The sequence below is a fragment of the Populus alba genome, chromosome 4 (assembly GCF_005239225.2).
Source record: "Populus alba chromosome 4, ASM523922v2, whole genome shotgun sequence".
Lineage (NCBI taxonomy): Eukaryota > Viridiplantae > Streptophyta > Magnoliopsida > Malpighiales > Salicaceae > Populus > Populus alba.
In genome coordinates, this window is record NC_133287.1 from 9,451,641 (window position 1) to 9,475,734 (window position 24,094).

At 31.6% G+C, this 24,094-nt stretch overlaps 1 protein-coding gene and 1 pseudogene across 1 annotated transcript; both read left to right on the forward strand.

Annotated features, from left to right (window-relative positions):
* Positions 1-2,770: 2,770 nt before the first annotated feature.
* LOC118055997 (sugar transport protein 1-like) lies at positions 2,771-4,530 on the forward strand (annotated as a pseudogene).
* Positions 4,531-8,279: 3,749 nt separating this feature from the next.
* LOC118055998 (probable CoA ligase CCL7) lies at positions 8,280-11,562 on the forward strand. The gene is made up of 6 exons (XM_035068064.2): positions 8,280-9,659; positions 9,827-10,016; positions 10,217-10,362; positions 10,475-10,542; positions 10,621-10,723; positions 11,247-11,562. The coding sequence occupies exons 1-6, from the start codon at positions 8,649-8,651 to the stop codon at positions 11,358-11,360; spliced, it is 1,632 nt and encodes a 543-aa protein (XP_034923955.1). The 5' UTR covers positions 8,280-8,648; the 3' UTR covers positions 11,361-11,562.
* The last annotated feature ends 12,532 nt before the right edge of the window (positions 11,563-24,094 follow it).

Below are 24,094 nucleotides of genomic sequence, written 5' to 3' on the forward strand. Positions count from 1 at the left end.
TCATTGTTTTTAACTTTAAAGTTATGGACAACAACCTAATGCCAATCTTGCGCTCAACAATGTTTACTTAATAAATCTATTGATTAGTTTCCTAACACTGGTGTGAATCAACATATCACACTTGATCTTGCAAATCTGACTCCGTATTATATCTTGATAATGATCACTTGCATGTTGATGATGGTGAAGACATTTCCATATCTAATATTACACATACTAAGTTACATACACCAAAACATACCTTTACTTTATCTAATGTTCTTCATGTACCACATATTCAAAAACCATTACTTTCTGTTCAGAAATTGTCTTGATAATAATGTTTATTTTGATTTTCACCCATTTGTGTTTTATATTAAAGATCTCAACACCAAGGTATTGTTCCTTTATGGTTAGAGTAAAGATAGTCTCTATGTTTTTTCCGAGTCTTTTGCTAAGTCAATTCCTCAAGTTTATTATCATTTTTGGAGTTTCCCCATTTTGCCAATTGGTCAAACCTGCTAGCAGAGGTGACAACTCGATCTCTCCTCATATATTTATCTATATTTGGAGTTTTAGAGCTCCAAAGTAAGCGAGGTTGGATTCGTTGGAAAGTTAACATCTCTAAAATTTATCATTTTTAGGCCCGAATTCTCTATAGAATCAAGGTGATGAATCTGTCCAATTTTCATCGATGGGTTTTTTATGAACTTTCCATTATCCCTATTTTCCTTTTTCTCTTAAGATAACCATTCCTATGTTTTTTCTATATTTTGTGACTCCTCCTAAGCCAAACCATAAGCTATACCAGTGGCTAATAAATTTTGTTTCTATCTCATATAAAACACACATTTGATTCATGAAGTTTTTTATTATCAAGTTTTCATGTAGTTCCTTATTAGTAAACTTCATACCACACCTAATTCATGCATCATTAACATATAACATGCCAAAACTCTTCTTCCCTCCCTTCAATTTGGTCTTGGCCGAACTTGGCCTAAAGAGACTAAAGGCCCACTTTTCTTTTCCATGTCATGATTTGCCTCATTTACTCATTGTTCACATTATTTCACATATCACAAGGTTTATCAAGTACAAATATATAATTTCTTTTCCTCCTATTCAATTCTCACATGGCCGGCCCACTCACGTCCCGTAGTTATTGATTTTTTTTTTTTTTTGTAATTGTTTGCATGATTTTATGTTCAAAACAAATTATAATAATTTAGTTAACCTCATTCTAACAAATTCTGCAATTCCTTCAATTTCACTTAAAAACCCTAATTTATAAATTCTGAAATTAATGTACAATTCCTATTCAAATTTCAAATTGTTTTTCACAATTAGGTTTAGGGTCCTTACCTTGAGAAAATTTGGATTTCAACTCAAATTTAGTTGAAGATTTTTAGCTTCTCCTTCCATGCATGCAACCGACCCTCTCCTCTTCTTTCCCTCATAATTTATTCACTTGTTTCCTTGTTAATTCCTTTATCAAAGAGTGTTCTCTATACTTAGTAATCTAAAGTTTGTATAGTTCTAACAAGTTGGTGTTTTCCTCTCAATTTTGGTGGAGGAAGAATCTAAAATCCTCCCTCTCCTTGTGTAGCCGACCACATGGAGGAGAGAATAAAGTATTTATAGTCCCATTTTCTTTTAATTATACTTTAACCCATTCTTTCCTTTCTTTTTACAATTTGGTTATAACACTTTTCTTCTTTTTTAAAACCCTCCTTAACAATTTAATTTATTTGATTTTTCTCCACACATTTAACCATCTTCATTTTTTTTTTGTAGAGTTATTCTCAGGTTTTACATTTTTATCCTAGTACCCTTTCAAAAACCCATTTTTGTAAATTTTTAATAAATTAAGTATTTTTTAACTTTTATGAATAACAAAGGCACTTAAAACAAAAAAATATATTGGATTATAATTTTTTATGCTCTTGATATTATCCAACATGACTTCTTGTAAACCAGTTGATACTCATTTGTCTACCTCGTCTAAGTTGGACATCATACCCAACACTCCTCACTCTGATCCTACATAATATGGACAGATTGTTGGGGCTCTGCACTATCTTACTTTTACAAGACCTGAGATTTGTTATGCAGTCAATAAGGTGTCAGTTTATGCATGCCCTTATTGAGGATCATTGGACTGCTGTTAGCATCATGCGTTGCCTTTAGGCTATAGCTTCCTATGGTCTGCACATTACTCGGGATTCCTCCTTGTCTCTTTATGGTTTCACTAATACTGATTGGACTGACAATATTAATGATAAAAAATTGACAAGTGATTATCTTGTGTATATTGGTTCCACCCCTATTTCATGGAAATTAGCGGAGCAACACACTGTTGCTAGGTCTTCTATGGAGGTTACAAGGCCTTGGTTGATGGTACTGCTAAAATCATGTGGATTCGCTCTTTATTTTCAGAACTTTGGCTTCCATCTTCCTTTATGATTATGTTATGGTTTGGTAATTTAGGGGCAACTTTCTTATTTGTTAAAATAGTGTTTCACGCTTGTACACAAATGTTAAAATTGACTATCACTTTTTCCGTGATCAAGTTGCTAAACAAGAAATTCAAGTTGAATTCATCTCTTCAAAGGACCAACAAGCTGATGTCATTGTTTAATCCAAACCCGAATCCAAAATGAGATCATTTAATTCCTTGTAATATAATGGTAGATTCTAACCACTATAAATACAAGGTAATAGCTACGACCTTCTCAAAATTCATTATCACTAACACAATAGTTTTGCTTACTGCTTACTTTGCTATCAAATAATGGGTGCCGGTGGTTTTGTTTGATCCGGTGATGTTAAAAACTATCCCGGAAAGGTCACTCGGCATGTGGTAAATGCTTGTGTGCTAGGAGCCATGGGAGGATTGATTTTCGGATACGACCTTGGTATCTCGGGTGGTGTGACGTCCATGGCTCCCTTTTTGAATAATTTTTTCCCAGATGTTTATCGTAAGGAAGCATTAGATACATCCACTAATCAATATTGCAAGTTTAACGATATGGGGCTAACCTTGTTCACATCTTCATTATACCTGGCTGCATTAATTTCATCTTTTGGAGCTTCTTATATCACAAGGACGTGGGGTCGGAAAAGAACAATGCTCCTTGGCGTTGGCGGCATCATATTTTTCATCGGAGCTGCTCTCAATGCCGGCGCTGTGGACCTCTCAATGCTCATCGCCGGTCGCATTCTCTTAGGTGTTGGAGTTGGTTTTTCAACTCAGGTAATCAGCCCTTCTATCTATAATAAAAAGATGAATGCTCTTTGGTGCCATCATGTTTTTCATCGGAGCTCTATATATCATGCATTCTAGCTATAAGCTAAATTAACTGTAAATTTTTTTTTTGACATCGATCAGTCTGTAGTGCCGCTCTATGTCTCCGAGATGGCTCCTCAAAAACATCGTGGTGCTTTCAACATTGTGTTCCAACTCGCAATCACTATTTCCATTTTCATAGCTAATCTTGTCAATTACTTGACACCTAAGATTGCCGGAAACCAAGCATAGCGTTACAGCTTGGGCGGAGCGACCATTCCTGCTGCCTTTCAGCACTTGAACTGGATGACACTCCAAACTCGCTGTTAGAGCAAGGCAAAGATGAAAAAGCTCGAGAAATACTTAGAAAGATACGTGGCCTTAACGACAAGGAAATTGAATCTGAGTTTCAAGATTTAGTCACGGCCAGCGAGGCAGCTAAGCAAGTGGAGCATCCCTGGACTAGAATCCTTAAAGAGACAGTATCGGCCGCAACTGACCATGGCTGTAGCTATTCCGTTTCTCCAACAACTTACTGGGATGAATGTGGTCATGTTCTACGCTCCTGTCCTCCTCCAGAGTATTGGTTTTGAAAGGAATGCTTCCCTCTTATCCACGGTTATCACCGGCGCTGTTAACATTCTTGCCACCGGTGTTTCAATCTATGGCAGTGATAAGTCTGGAAGAAGATCTCCGTTTCTTTCAGGTGGAGCTGTAATGTTTGTATTTCAGGTAATTAAGAATTGTCTGTAGCCTGGAGATAAAATTGTTCGCTTGTGTAGTTTGGTTTACATATACTACTACTACTACTTGGATATATATCTTATGTAAATTAATGTTACATGTGCAGGTTCCGAGTGAAATATTTCCGTTAGAAATCCGATCAGCCGGGCAAAGCATCACCGTGGCAGTCAACATGCTATTCACTTTCTTCATAGCTCAGCTTTTCCTCGCAATGCTTTGCCACTTCAAATTTGGTTTGTTCATCTTTTTTGCAATCTTCGTGGCAATCATGAGTACCTTCATCTTTTTCTTTTTGCCTGAGACGATGAACATCACCATTGAAGAGGTGTCTAAGGTGTGGAAGCAACATCGGTATTGGAGGAGATTCACGCCTGAAGATGATGATCGCCGAGCTTCGGATGTCGACATGGTCTAGGAATATCATCTTTTAATTAGCTTCTTTTCTTTATTTTCTTTCTACTAGTTTTTTTCTATTTAATTAAACATTAGCTCGTGTAATGTGGACTTCTCAGGAAAATGTTGGGGGATATTAAAGTTTAAATTGCCTTAATTTTATTAGGAAGATATCTTAATTACGCTGTATTTTCAAACAAATAATCCTTCATATAGGAATCTTAAATAGGAACCAACTAAGAGATTTCGGATATGCTTTTTAATTTATTTTTAAAAAATATTAAAAAAACAAACATTGAAAGCCAAGTGTTTGTTTTCTCCTATTGCATCTTAAACTCCAAGTTTCCAGCGATGAGTACCCGACAATATCTACATTCAATTAGAACTTGTGGTATAATTACCTGACAGCGAAATAAAAAAAGAAAAAGTAGGAAACGTGGATCTAGGAAATTTGTTAATGACTCCACACAGATTGGTGCTTTACCAATCAACTAGAGTTCAAATTAGATATATATAAAAATTAACATTATTTTTTAACATGGATATTATAAATTTATATAATCATAATCAAACAAACAAATTTATATCTCAAGATTCAACTTATGATATTAATCAAATAAAAAATTATTAATTCAAAAGTCAATTCAAAAATACATATTAACTCATATTAAAAATTCAGATTTAATAATTAATCATGTTTTATTATAATAAGAATAACAATCAACACATATAAGGATAAAATCTGGAATTGATCGAGCCGCTGAAAACCATGGATGGTATTAATATTTTTGTTTATATATATATATTCAATGAAAATGGAGGTGTGGACAGTTTCAATAATAATGATCTAAGCAGCTTTTAAAGAAAACAAAACTAATTCTAAGATGACAAAAACAACTATTTGACAGCTTTAATAGTGATGATAAAAAACAAAACCAAAACACTTTGATTTTCAGAGAGTGTTTAGGAGTGTGATTGGAAGTGTGGTTGATGTTGCTTTTCAAAGTGTTTTTCACTTAAAAAAGCATGTTAATAATATTTTCTTTTATTTTTTAAAAATTATTTTTGAGATTAACATATCACGCTGATCATTAATAATTTTTGTAGTACAATAATGGTATTATTATGGATAAAAATCAAATTAACAAGAAATGAGATATATAATTATCGATAATTAATATGCATTTATTAAAATATTAAGGAAGAGGTATTTAAGATAATGATTGTATTTGGTTTTTAAAATATTTTTATTTAGAAATATATTAAAATAATATTTTATTATTATTTATTTATTTTTAATATTAATATATTAAAATAGTTAAAAAATAAAACAAGAAAAAAAATTAAAATTTGACAAAACTCCAGTTAACCTCAATTCTTTGTTTTTAAGTTTTAAAAAATGTTTTTAAAATTTTTTTTTTACTTTAAATTAATATATTTTTGGTTTTTTGAGATTATTTTGATGTGTTAATATTAAAAAATATTTTTTGAAAATAAAAAAAATATATTATTTTAATATATTTATTCAATTTCTTGATCAACTGAATAAAATATTTTTTTTTCAATTATTTAATTATTACAAATCAATCAAATTATGTATCTAAATCTTTTCCTCAATTATATATTTTTGTGAATATAGAAAACAGTAAAGAAAAAGTAATGAATTATATTTCGATAAATAAACAATGGGATTTTATTTTAGGCTACTAGTTTCGATATCCACCGGGAAAAAAGACAGTTTGAAGCATGGAGGGTTAGATGCTACCGGTAGGGAAGTTTTATGTACACCGTCAGGCAACGATATTGGATTTTGCAAGCTGCAATAAATAAAGACGGCACTCTTTACCAAAAAAAAAAAAGAATAGAAATGCTAACCCATAGATAAGATAAATTCATCTCAAAGGTGGTTAAGAAGTATATTTTTTTTATTTTAAAAAAAAATCAGATGAATATTTAAAAAATATATTAAAATTTTTTAATACATTAAATTGCTGTGAAAATGTGTTTTTAAAACTATTAAAAAAATAGTATTGATCAACTCGCAAACCAGCTGAAAATTCCAAAAAATAAAACAATCAAATGCAAGATGATAAGAGAGGAACATAAATAAGGGTAGTTGCAGGTGACATTACTGATTTTAAAGGCTTCGACCTACATCATTAATACTTGTAAAACACAGTTACAGTAAAAAAACAAAAAAGTGTAAAACTGCGGCAGAAAAAAAGTCATTTAATCTCAATTTTTTAATGAGTTATACGACATAAAATACAATTTGATTTATTATCAAATATTTTATTGTATTTATTTCACCATAAATACAAAAACTAGCACAAAACACACTTAACCTCACAAATATGAAACTTTTTTTGCTTAAATTTTTTTTTTAGTGTTTCTGGATTGTTTTCATGTACTATATCAAAAATAATTTTTTTAAAAAATAAAAAAATATCATTTTTATATATTTTTAAATAAAAAAAATTTTGAACCACAATTGCTATCACAATTCCAATTAGACTTCCACTTCTCATCAGACAGAGAAATAAAAGGCTAGTTGCAGGTGACACTACTGACTTTAAAGGCTTCAATCTACATCATTAATAATTGTTTGGTAAAAATTATAATTAAAGTTTATATATAATAAAAAAAACATTTATAAAATATAGTTAAAAAAACATATAAAACTGATGTACAAAAACTGTTTTCCAAATTCAATTTTTTAGTAGGCTTCACAGCATAAAACATAATTTGATTTGTTACCAAACACCTTTCTATGTTTGTTTCACCACAAAAATAAAAGTTAGTAGAAAACAAACACAACCTAAAAGTTTTAAATTTTTTTTTGTTTAAAATTTAAGTTTTTAGTGTTTATAGATTATTTTCATGCGATATCAAAAATAACTTTTTAAAAATAAAAAAAATTATTTTTATATATTTTAAACGAAAAATAATTTAAATCACAGCCTATATCACGATTCCAAACCGGAAAGTCATAAGTCATCGAATTGATGGTGACTTCCACTTCTCGTGAGGCAGAGAAATAAAAGGCCTTAAATGTTGCTTCCAGTTTTTCAAAGTACTTTGTAACTATCTTTAGAAATTGATGCTACCTTTTGAATTATTACACCATCCCGATCTTATAAACTAAGTTTTTCTTATATATATATTTATGGTATCTCGGATAAATTTACACGCATCAAATTAATTTTTTTATACTTTAGACAGTACTTATAAAACAGAATTTATATTCTACGGTCGAAATAAATTGAGAAAAAGAGTCGAAATAAAAACATAAAGAAGCATTGTTCTTGACCCCATTAGCCACCTACCCTTGTATGATCTGCTTTTGTCTCCACGATGCTATACTCATATCCAAGGAAAGTTTTTGCTTATATGAAACATCATTTTTTGTCTACAATATTTAATTCTTGTTGGATGAATTTCGTACGTAGTGAAATTGTAGATAATTTAATAGAATAATAAAAAATATTTGATATAAATATTATTTATTTCATGATGTAATAACAGTAAAAATATTTCATGATTTAAATCTACAATATTTAAATTAAAAACCATCAATATTAATATATATATTTTTTAATTATTTTATAACCTCAATTTAAAAAATATTATTTTAATCAAATACATTAAATTACATTTTATTCAATCTTAATTAAAATAACAATTTTAATCAAATATATATAATTATCAAACTTATTTTAAATTATTTTTATAAAATAATATTTTTAAAATTATAATAAGAGGACTCTAAAGAAGTTTCTTGACAGCACGACTTATCTCCTTTTGTCCAGGGAGGCCTTTTGCCTATGATCAATGCAAAAGTTATCGAACCGCCAAATGTCATGAAAATGGTGGTCATTCAAATTCAGCATTTACACGTCTTTGATCTTTCTTTTGTGTTTTTTAACCAGAACTTCGGTCAAGCCCTTCTGGTTCTTCTGTCTGCTCTCTCTGTCTCTCTTTCCTCCATTGTCTTTTCCTTATCCTCCACTCCAATCTCTGCTCCACAAATCATTCTTGTCTTATCCTTGACAGCTAATTTAGTAAACAAAACCAAATAAGGAACTGATAACCAAATATGGAACAAGATCCCATTTATCAGTTCCTTATTTGAGTTCCTATTTGACTTTATAGCAAGCAGATTGTGCACTCCCGCAGCCACAAATTTCAATCATAAACAAAACCCGCTATTTCTTTTTCCTTTCTTTTGTCTCTCAATCAATCTGCAATGGAGAAATCTGGTTATGGTCGTGATGGTATTTACAGGTCACTAAGACCAAAGCTTGTCCTTCCTAAGGATCCTAACCTTTCTTTGGTCTCGTTTCTTTTTAGAAACTCCAATTCTTACCCTCATAAACCGGCTCTTATTGATGCGGATTTGTCTATAACCTTATCTTTTTCAGAGCTCAAATCCATTGTCATCAAGGTCGCCCATGGATTACTCAACCTGGGCATCACTAAAAATGATGTTGTTCTTATCTTTGCTCCCAATTCTTACCAATTCCCTATCTGTTTCTTGGCTATCACTTCCACTGGTGCTATTGCAACAACTGCAAATCCTCTTTATACAACCTCAGAACTTTCGAAACAGATTAAAGATTCTAATCCCAAGTTGATTATTACAGTCCCTGAATTGTGGGACAAAGTCAAAGGTTTCAATTTGCCTGCTGTCTTTTTAGGACCCAAACGAGTGTCTTTGCCGTTGGAGTCAGGTTCTAGAATCACAAGTTTCGATTCTTTGGTTGGGTTAGGAGGATCTAATTCTCAATTTCCGTCGAGTAATGTGAAGCAAAGTGATATATCTACGCTTTTGTATTCGTCAGGGACTACAGGGGTTAGTAAAGGAGTGATTTTGACACATGGGAATTTCATTGCTGCTTCTTTAATGGTCACTATGGATCAAGTAACGGCAGGTGAGATGAACCATGTTTTCCTTTGTTTCTTGCCCATGTTTCATGTGTTTGGATTGGCTGTGATCACTTACTCACAGCTACAAATGGGAAATGCTGTTGTGTCAATGGGAAAGTTTGAATTTGAGATGGTTTTGAAGAATATTGAGAAGCACAGAGTGACCCATATGTGGGTTGTGCCTCCAGTGGTGCTTGCTTTGGCTAAACAGGATGTGGTTAAGAAGTATGACCTTTCTTCGTTGAGAAATATTGGTTCTGGTGCTGCCCCCCTGGGAAAAGATTTGATGAAGGAATGTGCCAAGAATATGCCTGATACTATAATTTCTCAGGTAGTTGATATGGCTGGTTTTAATGCTTAAGAAAATCATAATTCAAGTTTAAGAAAATATGAAATGTTTCGAAGTTCACGTTTATGCACTGCAATCATTTCCTTTTGATTTGGGAGAAAAGAAAAGAATTTCTTCTTTCTGAATCAAGATGTTCTCTGTGGTTTTAGGGCTATGGCATGACTGAAACTTGTGGCATTGTATCAGTGGAGGATTCGAGACTAGGTGTTCGACATTCTGGCTCTGCTGGAATGCTTGCTGCTGGAATTGAGGCCCAGATAGTCAGTGTGGAAACTCTAAAGCCTCTCCCTCCTAACCAGCTAGGGGAAATATGGGTTAGGGGACCCAATATGATGAGAGGTAAGATGCCATCTAGCCTGATTCAACGAGAAGCTTTCAGTTCTTTCGCAAATGGCTGTGTTAGAACAGAAACAAAATCCTGTCCATCTAGGAAAAATAATGAGATGACTAGCTTGGATTAAAATTAGATTATCTTGACGGAATAACATCTCAAATATCCATTTAACTAAAGCCGCCATGTTTGTGCAATCCATTGGCAGGTTACTTCAATAATCCGCAAGCCACAAAAGATACCATAGATAAAAAGGGTTGGGTCCATACTGGAGATCTTGGATATTTTGATGATGATGGACAAATTTTTGTGGTCGATCGGATTAAAGAGCTCATCAAGTATAAAGGTTTTCAGGTACTCTCTATTAAAGGAAATTCCTAAATATTTGTAAAATTGTTTATTGCCTGAAGAAATACATTGCAACATTGCTCACGCACTTTGACATTTTCTTGATCGATTTCACAAGGTTGCACCTGCAGAACTGGAAGGGCTGCTAGTTTCTCATCCTCAAATTTTGGATGCTGTTGTCATCCCGTAAGTTGAACACAAGGACTCGTGAAAACTACTTTAATGTACATGTTGCTGATTATTTGCATCTCTTGCTCGCTGTAGATATCCTGATGCTGAAGCTGGTGAGGTCCCAGTTGCATATGTTGTGCGCTCACCCAATAGCGCGCTGACAGAAGTAGATGTTCAGAAATTTATTGCTGATCAGGTAAGTGGTAGATTATGGAAAGTAGTGTGCTTTCTTGAGAATCATAAGTCATTTAGTAGAGTACAGTTCGGTTTGATTCAACTTCTATCTCCTCTTTGGAACTATGAATTCTGAATTCCATTGGATTGCAGAAAACTTAGGGGAACTTGCTCTTCACAGCTATCAAAGATTAGGGAATACATAGTAATGTAGTAATATCACTATTCTAACTGTTAGATTCTGATTTCTAAAATAAATTCATGCCATCTAGTTCTCAAATCTTTGCTGAGTCCTCCATAATTGTCAGTCCAGTAGCTCTGTTGCTGTTGCTCGTTCAAAAACAAACATCTTTTTTCTTTAATTTGCATGTGATGTTTGAGTAAGTTTTTTTCCTGTGACTTACAATCGATTATCTTCTCTGAAGTGGAAATACTTACAAATCTGCACTCTGTGCATGGAATGCATTTTTATTTTTTTCTGTGACAAGTAAGCCGTGGCCGACACTTTGTTCAGCTCACCATCGACCCCTTTCTCTGTTTTGCAGGTTGCACCTTTCAAAAGATTGCGGAAGGTGACTTTCATAAATACTGTACCTAAATCAGCTTCAGGAAAAATCCTCAGAAGAGAGCTCATTCAGCAAGTAAAATCCAAGATATGAGGATCCATTCGCGAATACTTGGCTTGCAGGAGAATCGACCTGGATTCTTAACTTGGCTTCCATTTCTCTTCTTTGCTGTTGAATGAAAAAGGATTTTTATTTAAGATTTCCAGTTACTATGTAAATTGTTTTTTCAACATGTTATGTAAGTTACTATCAGTCTCAAGTAATCTACTGTTCTTCAAATGTTGCCCAAGGCTTACTTCAGGCTCTAGGATTCACTGGACGTCGCAAGTCCAGAGCATGATCCGCCATTGAGTAGCATCAACAAAACGCTGTCTATCACAACTATCTAGACAATTGATGAGTAGTGGTTGTACTCTGGACAATAAAACCATTCCTCGATCGCAAGAAGTCTACGAACCTAATTATTAAATAGAAGCGAAAAATAAAAACTACTAGCAAGAAGAGAGAAAATTAGCTAAAAGATGATCCAAAACCACGAGATCCAAAGCTCGGTGATCATCTTCAGGGATGGATTTCCTCCAAAACCAGTGTTGCATACACACTTCACACATCCCTTCAATTGGTATGTTCTTTGTTTCAGGCAGGAAGAATTCAACGAAGTCATAATAGCCACAGAACATGCATAGAAGATGAACAAGCCAAATTTCCTGAGGCAGAGCATGGGAAAAAAAACAGTTGGTCAATCAAGAGCGTAAGCAAAATGTCAACCAAAAACAGTGACGCTTTGCCCCGCAGAACAGAATTCTATTGGAAACACTTCACTTGGCACCAAGCATCCCAGTTATCTCCATGATATGTGAAGGCAGCAACAAAGAAGCAAAGACACGCCACAACAATCCCTGTCACGTCTCTTCCAAATTTCCTTAGCATTTAATGTGTACCGACAGCGGAGGAAAGCGAAGCATTATCTTTATAACCAATGCTTTGGAAGAGCACATGAGCATATAAGATGACCACATTTATGCCATCAAATTATTGAAAAACTGGAATAAGTGTAGCAATGGCCAATTATGGCCGAACTCTCTAACGAATATTACTCCAGGGATGCTTCACTTTTCTTTTCTTTTTACAGCTTTATTCATCCTCTCAGCTACACGCTTTTTTTAAGGAGTGATAAGGAGCAGAAAATTCTTAATGTTTAGCTTGTTTATTATAAAAAAGTAAAAAATTAGTATTTTCAAATTCTTTTTCATGATGACTACGAATTCTAGAGATAGAAACATCTGTTTATGTTTATAATTTTCTGAATAGTTTATTACAAGATCAAAAAATTCAGATTTATCTTCTAATATTATAGCCCGAGTATATCTTGAATAATTATCTACAATAAACATGATGTACTTTTTTTCACCAAAACTCTTGGTTTGAGTTAGACCCATTAATTAGATCCATATGCAATAATTCAAGTAGTCTTGATATCAAAATGTTAGCAATCTTTTTGTGTTGAGCTTACTAGAAAATAGTTTTTTTTTTTTTAAAAAAAAAAGTGGTTTCTTGGAAGGTAGATTCGTAAAAAGTGAATTATTTTTTTATATTTGATAGTGTCATGAAAAATAAATTGAAAAATATTTTCTAATGTTTGATTACTTCATGGAAAATGAGTTGGAAAATAATTTATTAACGTTTTATTTTTTTTTCAAGTTTATTAAAATAATATGGAACAAATCTTACAAATTAAAAAGTTGAATGAGAATGAAATTGAAAAAAAAATCTAAATTCATAAATTATCTCAAATAAAATAAATAACAATCAAAATAATGGAGATCAAATCTAGCAGATAAAAAAGTTGAAAGATGATGAAATTAAAATAATTATAATTATAATTTCATAAATTATTTCAAATAAAATAAATAGCAATCAAAAGAATGAGGATCAAATTCGATAAATAAAAATTTTCAATTAAAAAAATTATAAGAGTAAAGCAACTAACAATCATAAAAATAAGAACCAAAGTTAATATAAAAATCAAAATTTAAGAGATAAAATTAAAAAAAAAATCAAAATAAAATATATAGCAATAAAAAATTTGATGACTAAATTTGATATAATCAACAAATAATATGATATTTCTAAATTTTTCACAAATTATGGAAAGTGTTTTTCGCCTAAAATAAAAGGAAAACACTTTTCTGGAAACCAAACCAAATTTTTTTTTACTAGAAAGTGTTTTTTGTTGACTAATTTTTCTAATGGCAAATAAATGCAATAAAGTTTGGAAAGTGTATTTCAGAAAACCACTTTCAATGAAACAAACGAGGCTTTAGTTTGTTTTACTTTTTGACATGCTCCAGACACCATTGTCTTGACTATTTGCATATTTGGTAGTCCTCGTACAACTTTTTTTATATAAATTTTTAACAAATCTCTAAAATTGATAAGCATTGATGCTAAAGATCAAGATCATCTAGTGTTGTCTTGTGACATCTCAAGGCAATCAAGGTAGAAATTAGGAAATTCACTTCTCAAGTGACCATATCCTAAACATTCAAAACACTTAACTCTTATTCTAGATTCAGTCTTAATTTTACTTTCATTTTTCAATTCATTTATTTTGACAAAATCATTTACCTTTTTGCCTTTATCAATTTTCTTCTTTTAAAACATGAATTTTCTGAATTTCTTAGCTATGAGAGCTATATTTTCATTATTAAGATCATTATCATAAAAATGATCATGTTTTTCCCTAAAAGATTTAAGTACAATGGACTTACCTTTTCTTTGATGAGGCAATGTAGATTCATATATTTGTAAGTAACCTACAAGTTCTTTAACATGTATAGTATCAAGATCCTTACTTTCTTTAATGGCTATTACCTTTGGTCGAAATCTCTTAGGTATATATCTGAGGGTTTCCTTACAATTCATATGTCCTCCACTTTATCTCTAAGATTGAACCAAGAATCACAATGTCATTAAGTTTAGCATAAAACTCATCAAAAGATTCATCTTCTAGCATTCTAATTTCCTCTAACTTTGAGGTTAACATTTGTAATTTTCACTGATTTAGTTTTCTCATTAGTAACTTTAAGAATATCTCAAGCTTACTTAACTATTTCACACATAGATATTCTTTGAAACTCATCAAGAGAAACCATTATAAATATAGTGTTCAGACCTTTGTTATTCCAATTATAATTAGCAACATCATCTTATTCCATTATGCAAAAGTAGTTTCAGGTTTAATCCACCCTAGCTTTACTTAGTGCCATACTTTCACATCTAGTGATTTGAGAAAAGCTCTTATTCTAACCTTCTAGTAGGCATGGTTCTTACCATTGAATTGTGATGGTAAATTTAGTGTTGACATCTTCAATAATAATATAAAAAAATCTCACTCCTATAAAGTGAACTTGCTCTAATACCACTTAAAAGTCCTTTTTTCCTCTTTATCACCTGTTAACAAATGATTTGATAACACTTTGCAAATAATGATCTGTAACCAAATAAATAAAGAATGCATAACACTTAAATACATAAGGTATTTGGTTATGAAGAGAAAACCTTTTGAAGAACTCTTCAAAAGTTAAAAACAAAAAACAAAAAAACCCTTCGGGGTGGCCAAACTCAGGATAAACAATTTTTTCCCCTAGTTTGAACGATTATGACAAAAATATCTATGAACACAAACCTTTGTACCTATACTACCTTACTTGATGAAATAGTAAACCATGTTATGTCTCCTACCACAGTAGCTTGCTAGTACATCTAACAATCTTTAAATTGTTGTCATCTTAACTGAAACCTCTAGTTGCTAATAGTTCACATAGAGCCTAGGAGTTTGTAGGCTCTCCAACTCTTCAGGGATCAATTCTCCTTGAGAATTTCCTACACATTCCTCGTGTGTCAAGAGTATATGCTGTGAAACTCTGTGTAATCTCTTTAACTAGTTGGCACACTTGCTTCAATGTAATTGATACTTTTATGTTCTGAAACTCTCGTCTGAAGCAAATGACGTACACCTTTCTTCATACTTAACCTTCATTATCTACATGCTTTATGTGATAAGGATAAAGATCTTCAAGTTTCCTAGTTTGTCACGTTGGTAACAGAGTACTAATGTGTTTTACATAAACACTGATAAAGTTATTTTTAAATAACTTTTTCTACTTTATTTGAATTTATCTCTTAAATAATATAAATTAATCAAATGATTATATAAAAGATAATGCTAACTAATTTTGATAAACTTCTATCTTAGCCAAGTTATTTTTTTATCAACCATGAAAAGATTCACAATCTAAACCAACAAAATGACATTTACATGATACATATCATGAGTTGTTCTTCGAGATGACAATACTAACCTTTATTCTAGTCAAATATGTGGCACTGATAGTAGCTAACAAGGAAGCTAACACAACAAATTCTTGGAACCAAAATGTTGTGTTGGATATTGCTTAATGAAATGTTGTGTTTCAACCATATGTTGAAAGAAGGGCAACAATCATTCTTTTTGAATTAATTGAAACCTAGCCCCTTTCTCTTGCATTTTCTTTTCTCAGCAATGCACGTAACATTTATATATATATATATATATATATATATATATATATATATATATATATATTGATGTTCAAGTTGTTCTCTACATAATAGTCATTGATCGTTTAAATAAGGTTTGAAACTCTTTTCAAATCTCATTCCACCTTGGTTTGGGACTTCTCAATCAATAATATTTGATAATAGATGGAATATTACTCTTAATTCACCTAGGGTGATGAATCATCTCTTAATCACCAAAATACCTTTATATAGTTCATGTTATACCCAATATATGCCCCTACGTTACCTCGATTAAGATAACATGTAACAGGATCAAAACATATTATTCGCTATATATGATAATTTAATGATCTCAAGTCTAAGGATCATTTACACAACAGTTATGTGAACCTTTCCATATACATAAGTGATCTCTCCATATGGAATTCTCATACAGGTCAATTTAGTGTACATGTCTTATGACAAGCACATACATATTAGTTCTAGGTATCCCTTATATCTTAACTTATAAGAACAACTGCTTCATTTCATAAGGAAAAAAACATAAAATGTACTAATATTTACAGCTCTAATGAATATCTAGTATTTAATATAGCATCAACTAGGAAAATTTTAGAAATAATTTTTTGATGTCATAAAAATCTCATAATTGTAACAACTTTATAATAATAGTACGTGTAACCAACCAATTGACTATAATGCATATATTAAACGAACACTCTCAAGCTTCTATCGTAGTTCTGATGCCAATATAAGGCTCTACCATCTAAATAATACAATGTCACAGTTTACAATGACTATGCTGATAAAGAGAAGAACAAAATTTAACTTATATATATATATATATATATATATATATATATATAATATATATATATATATATATATATATTAAAAAAAAAAAAACACCCCACACGGTATATAACCTAACCCAATCGATTTATCCCTTTCTTCCTTTTGTAGAAACCCACCCCTCCTCTGTCACTTTCTCTTGAATTATTGTCCAGAACATGTAATTCCAAAACATCCCTTTTCAATAACCCCACTTTTGCTTTCTTTAACTTCTCCTGTGGTGTGCTCTCAAGAACCCACTTGGCAATGATCAGTGGTGTGCTCCCACTTGCAAAGAACTGTCTTATGGTGTGCTCCCATTTGCAAAGAATTGTGTTGCTCCCAAGAATCCACTATTCCACTTGCAAACGGTATAACAAATTAAAACAGGTATTATTAGAAGCCCAGATTTGAGAGATTTTATTTGTAATTTAGAGATAATGTATTTTATTTTATTAACTAATTTTGTTGATGAGAATAATAATTTTGTTTGATTTTTTGCAAATTATTTGTTAAATATAGCTTTTATCACATCCTAATATTTTTAATTATTAATGTAATGTATTTTATTTTAAATTTATTAACTGGGTGGGGTATAAAAAAAATATATACTGAGAAAGGGGGGTTGAGATTATTGTTGAACAGATCATGCAACATAGAGCATGAAAAATGTTGTGGAAAGTAGGCTAACTACTGTTGCAAAACTATTGCTTTCTTTGCGGTAACTAGTAAAAATGTTGCAAAACAGAGCATGCAAAAAGATGTAATCCTAACTATTGGTATAAATTACTAGTTACAAAAACCGTTGTTAGGATGGTCATATTTGTCCGGAATCAACCATTGTGATTTCCTTCAGTTACAGGCAAATTCGGTAGAAATTGAAAGGGCTTCAGATGAAGAATTTGATGATGATGTTAATGGTGATTATGATGATGATGATGTGGCTATGAGTGATGATAATTATGAGCAACATGATGATGATATATTGTAAAATTTATTTTTATTTATTGTATTTGGGCTTATTTTTAAATGATGTAAGTTATGTTTGTATTAATGGTATTAATTAAAAATAATTATTTTGTTCATTTTTATTTTTTTTTATTGTATTAATTAGTTCATATTCAATAATTAAAAATAATTCATTTATATTTATTCTATAATGTTGTTTATTGATGTTAATTTTTTATTCTATTTCAAGTATCTAGCATGCCTCGACGTGGTTCTATATTAGCTTCCAGGAGTAATAAGACCACTTCATCTAGATCAAATGGCCCTTCATTTGGGCCGAATAGCCAAGCATCCATTTCTCATCAACCTTTTCATCATGAGTTACATGATTGCTATAATCCTACTCGGCAAGATTATGGGTAGAGGGATGATTATCAATCGTACGAGGGTTTTTGCTTTCAAGATTTACTTCAAACTCAAGAAGGTTTCCCTCAATATCACCCATATACTTTTAGGGGATATAATGTTTATGGGGATTATTATGATTGGAGGGGCAAGGATGTTAGGGGAGATGAGAGAGTTGAGGAAGATGGAGGAGAACAGTATGAAAGAGTAGATGGTGATAATGATGAAGATGAGGGAGATGATGTTAATGCAAGAGGATTAGGTGATGAGGGAGATGATTGTAATGTTAGAGATTCAAAGGATCGATATGACATCCCTTCAATCCATGGTTCAACATCTTCTCCAATGCATCATGAGCAACGAGTTTAAAAGAAGGGTTTTGACACACATAAGGATCCCATTACCAAAAAAAGAGAGCTTCATTTATATGGAACAACAGAGTAAGTTGAAATTTATAACGTTATTGTGTTTTATAATTAATTTTTAAGCTTTATTAATTTAATGAATTTTTGTCATTTTTTTTAAGCTTCAATAACTCATCGTGTGGGCGTGAGATCGGACTTATTTTGAGATCAAATTTTAAAGGACCATGGCACAATTAGGAAAATGTTGATTCAACTTATAAGGATGAACTCTTTAAAGAGTTTAAGGTATGAGATTATACATTTTTATTTTAGACATAATTATGTTGACTTATTAATTAATATTATGAGACTTGAATATATTAATAAATATATGTATTGAGAGATTGTTTGATGGATAGGATATGATCCAGGATGATTGGATCAAGATGAAAGTTGTAATGACATGTAATAGAAGTGTTATCGATAACTTGGTACCAATAAAAATAGAGGAGACTCTGCTGAAATTTTTGTAAAAAAATTTCCATAATTTTAGACATATCATTCAATAATTGACATTAGTAAGCAAATGTTTGAGATTTCATGATATTATATTTGAGGATGTTACATTTTTTTTTTCTATGCACAACATATCTTAGATGCAAGGATTATTACTGTAGTAAAAAATAGTTTTTTTTATGGAAGTGAAGACCAAAATGAAATATGAACCTCTTAGATACAGTTAATGTAAAGAATAGTTTTTTATTGATTGAATACATAAATTAATATATAATTGTTTTTGCATCTCTAACGACTTCAATTAGGTTAGAACATGTCATGTTACTATGATTTAAGACAAATTAATTCTATTTTAGGAATATATTAAGAAATGGTAAGGTATATACCAAAAAGATATTATAATAATTAGAATATAAGACATTAAAGTACATTTTATGATGTAGTTAAGAAGTTTTTATTTTATCAATATTTTTTGTTCATCTTTTTTACTTCTGATTGTGTGATTTTAATTATATAGGCTAGTTAACAACTATGTTGAGCTTTGTTTATTTTTTTTTTATATAGAAAAAAAAAATTTCTGAGGATGATGAACCAATTATTCGTAAGATTTGGGAAAATAAGACTAGAATTGCTTTGAACCAGCAGTTAACACGAGCTCGTAAAAGAGCTATGTCTAACAGAAATACCACAAATATTATGGATTGCATTAATAAAGCTCTAGTTTTGATACACAATGACGATTGGAATCAAATGATTAAATAAATTTGGTTCACCCTAGAATTTCAAAGAGATCAAAATCTGTAAGAAATAATCGACTAACTGAAACAAAATGGTAAATTAAGCACTCATTCTGAAAGTATGGTGTCATTTGCATCATATCGAGCTAGCATGGTGAGGATTATTTATATTTGTTATAATGGACTTCAAATTTTTATATTTATATTTTCTAATATTTTTTGTTTGTTGATAGCAAGAAAAAGCAGGAGAAAAGAACCTCTATGGGATGATGTGTTTTCGGTGTTGCATCAGAGTGCCAAGCAACCTGAAACATTCATAGATAAGAAGTCTAAAAAAGTTGTTGTAAGTATTTTTTTTTAATGTAATTTAATATTATTTAAAATTTAAATGAATTTATTATTATATTTAATTGTATTATAGGAGAATTACAAAAAAGATATGATTTCAAGATATGGAGTTGATCGGGAAAATCATCTTTCATTTGATGGAGAAGGTTGGTGTGTGGCTATAGGAGGAGATACAAAGGGTAGAATATATGGTGCACCTGGTATGCCAAAATCCATGGTTAGTACGAGTGCTTCATCACAATCCTATACGATGGAGTCAACACCTTCTAGCTCATCAATTCAGGAATTGAAAGAGCAAATAAAGGAAAGAGATGGTCATATTTTATCATTACAATAGGAGATGACTTCAATCAAAAAATTTCTTAGTAATATGGGATACCGAGCTTGGGCATCAAATATGGACCAAGGTATGTCGACACCTATGTTCATCTATGCCGTCACATGTGCCTCCACAGATGACGACACCTATGTATCTCCCGTTTAATGCAGTATATCGACCTAGGCCTTAACCACCATATACTGATCCCACCTTATGATGGTCAGCATTGTTTTGGTTTATTTCCACCACCACCCCAATCACCACCTTTATGATAGAATATATTTATTAAATTGTGACTTATCCATTTTGATGTAAGTTTAATGAGATTTAGAAATTTATTATAAAATTTCTTTTTATTTGCATTGTTATTTTTTTATAAAATAATTTCTAGTATTAATTTATGTTCTTTATATATTTATCTATAATTTTTTAAATATCCACAAATAATTAAAAAAAAATTCAATAGATGGGAAAAATAATTTAAAAAATTTGGACAAATCAGCAACGAATCAGCAACAAAGTTTTCATTGCTGATTAGCAATGGATCAGCAACGTAATATCCGTTGCTGATTTATATAATCAGCAATCGAATTTTAGCAAACGGATAATATGTTACTAAAAAATCAGCAATGGATAATCCGTTGCTAAAAAATTAGCATCTATTATTTGCATATGAAATTATCCGTTGCTAATTCTGTTACTGTGTTTTATCAGCAACATATTTTAATATTATCTACAACGGACTTGTTAGTTGCTAATAGGCTTTTTTTTTTTAGTGGACGGGAGGTGCAATTTTTTTTATTTTGAGCGAGAGCCAGGAGAAAGAAAGAAAGGAGAACAGGGGGGGAATTTTTGAACAAGAGGAGAACTGAAGGAAGACGAAGAATCTTTGAAACAGAGGGAGGGAAATACAAGCACACCAACACTGCCAAGGATCGTCATTTTTCAGCTCACCATCTTCACCCTCCCCGTTGCAGCACCATTGAAGAAAAGGCAGACTTGCGCCTCTACATGGGGAAGAAGAAAAACCAGTTGCTGTCATCGGGCTTCCAGCCACCGCCACCTTTATAACCACCGTGAGGCATCGTCAGCTTCCTTTCCACTGCCACCACCTGCCACTGCCCTCCCAGTCGACAACAGCCCCGTGAAAAGCAAAAGGAGGAAACAAAAACAGAGGAGAACAGAGCTGGAAAAAAAAAACACAGAGAAGAAGAGGAAGAAGGGCCGACCATCGTCCAAGCCACTCCCCAGGCCGCCACCATCAGCATCTCCACGAAGCTGCTACAGAGAAAGAAGAACATTGTTGACAGAGGGAGCAAAGGAAACAAAAGAGAAGAAGCAACACCGAAACAGCAAGGAGGAGGAAAAGCAGCCACAACAAACACCACTGCCAAACCAACCTCCTCCGCAGCACCGCCAGCGAAGCTGACAGACCAGCAACGCACCGCCTCCTCCGCACTAGGTAACTCTTCTTCCCCCTCACTGTTTGCGTTTTGGTTGTTTTTCCTCTCTACATGCAAGAGGAGGGGGAGGGGGGGATAATTCCCCCCCTCGGTCAGTTATATTTCTGGGCCAGGTTGATTATGGCCCAGCATTGTTCGTTTTTTCCTTTTCTGGCCCAGACGGGTTCTGGCTTAGAAATATGCAACCCTGCTGTATGGGCCGGGTCTGGCCCATATGAAAAAATATTGTTGATTTTCTTGCATATTTTTATCAAAATTGCTTAATATTGGTTTGTATTTTTATACCGTAAAGATACAAATTCAGTATTAAAATATCTGATTTTCGTTAAGATATCAAAAAATATAAAATAAAAAAAATATTTTTGTTTTAATACATACGGCCTAGTCTCTCCAAAATAAAATAAAAAATAAAAAAAAATCATCACACCATATTTTCCTACAACAAAAGAAATTTCAAAAATATATGTATTAGCATGCACTTTAGCTTTAACAACAAGTTTGTTAGAACCACGAGAACTGGGCCAATATTTCAAAAATTCTAAAAAAAAATTTCTTGTCTTCTTGTAGTATTTGAGATTATGAATTTATACGTAAAACATATTTCTGATATTAAAAATATAGTTTTATATATATATATATAGACGTTAGAACGGTTACGATTTTACCCGATAAGTTAAGGACCTTCTTATTGAGGAGGACTTTTCTTGAACCATAAACAGACCAACAATTAGAATAGGATAACATCTTAGCTTTTTATCAGATAATCAAACAATGTAGCTTACATTAGGTAAGACGTATTTGGGGTGCTAATACCTTCTCTTTATGCAACCAGTCCTCGTACCCGATCTCTGAGACCAGTTAGGGTTCCTAGTAACCAAAATACTAGGTGGCGACTCCCATTTTATTTTTCACTGATAAAAGACAAGAATTCCTTATCTCCCTATATTTTCCAAATACTATATTTCATCGCGACGCTATACACATGTGACAGATACTACACGTAATGATCTAGATTTAGATAGAACCTACTTGGAAAGTATCCGGAAGTTTTATTTGAGAAGAAAAACAATTAGTAAATTTGCGACAGAATGGCAGCGAGTATGCAAGCAAGAAAAAAGAAGAAGAAGAAGGTAAAGAGTCTTAATTCATTGTAATTTCCATAATATTCGTTCTGCAAAATTCTGTAACATATCATGAGCTGTTCTTCTAGATGATACTACTATCCTTTATTCTAGGCCAATACGTGACACTGACTGTAACTAACAAGAACACCAACACAACTAACTCTTATAACCAAAATGTTGTGTTGGATATATTATATTATAACATTAGCTAAAACTGCTCTGGGTTTCACTATGCAAATTCATAGTGAAACGCTGAGTTTTTTTTAAAAAAAACTTTTGACCTTTGTTTTTCAAGCTTTTTTTTTCTTTTTTCTTTTTTTTTTTAATTAATGTTTTTTTAAATTTTTTTTGTTAATGTTAAACTTTTTTATTTTTAGTTATCAAATTTTCATGATACAGGTTTTGGGTCTGATGGATTAACCAAGATTATTTTTTTCGTTTTTCTTTTTAATTAATTTTTTCGAATGTAGTCCATAGTGAAATGCTTAGCTATCTTCTTTTTTTTTTGCTTTGTTTTTTTAAGCTGTTTTTTCCCCCTTTTTTTTGTTTTTTTTTTAAACTGTTTTGTTTTTTTGTTTTTTTAATGAATATTTTTTTTTTCTATTTAGTTATCAAACTTTCATTACATGAGTTTCGGGTTTGACGCGTTAACCTAGCTATTTTGGGTTAACCCATAAATTTTTTTTTTTCCTGTTAAGTTATCAAACTTTCATGACACGAATCCTAGATTTGACGGGTTAACTTGGTTTGAAAGGTTAACCCAGTCAATTCAGATTTTTTTTTTTTCTTCATTAGTTTTTTTGTTCACGAAGGCTTTTTTTTAATTAATATTTTTTTTTGCTTAGTATTTTTTTTTTTGCTTCTTGCTTTTTTTTTTTCTTTTTAATTATTTTTTAAAAATTTAGTTTGTTAATATTAATTTTTTTTTATTTAGTTATCAAACTTTCATGACACAAATCCAGGAATGATGAATTAACCTGATTTGATGGGTTAACCAAGTTAATTCAGATTTTCTTTTTCTTTTTCTTCATTAGTTTTTTTTTCTTCCTGTAGGTTTTTTTTTCCTTTGTTTTTGTTCTTTTTAATTAGTCTTTTTTTTGTTCATTTTTGTTTATTAATGTTAATTTTTTTTCTATTTAGTTATTACACTTTCATGACACGAATCTTAGGTTTGATAGGTTAACCTGATTTGGTGGGCTAACTCAGTTGATTCATATTTTTTTTCTTTT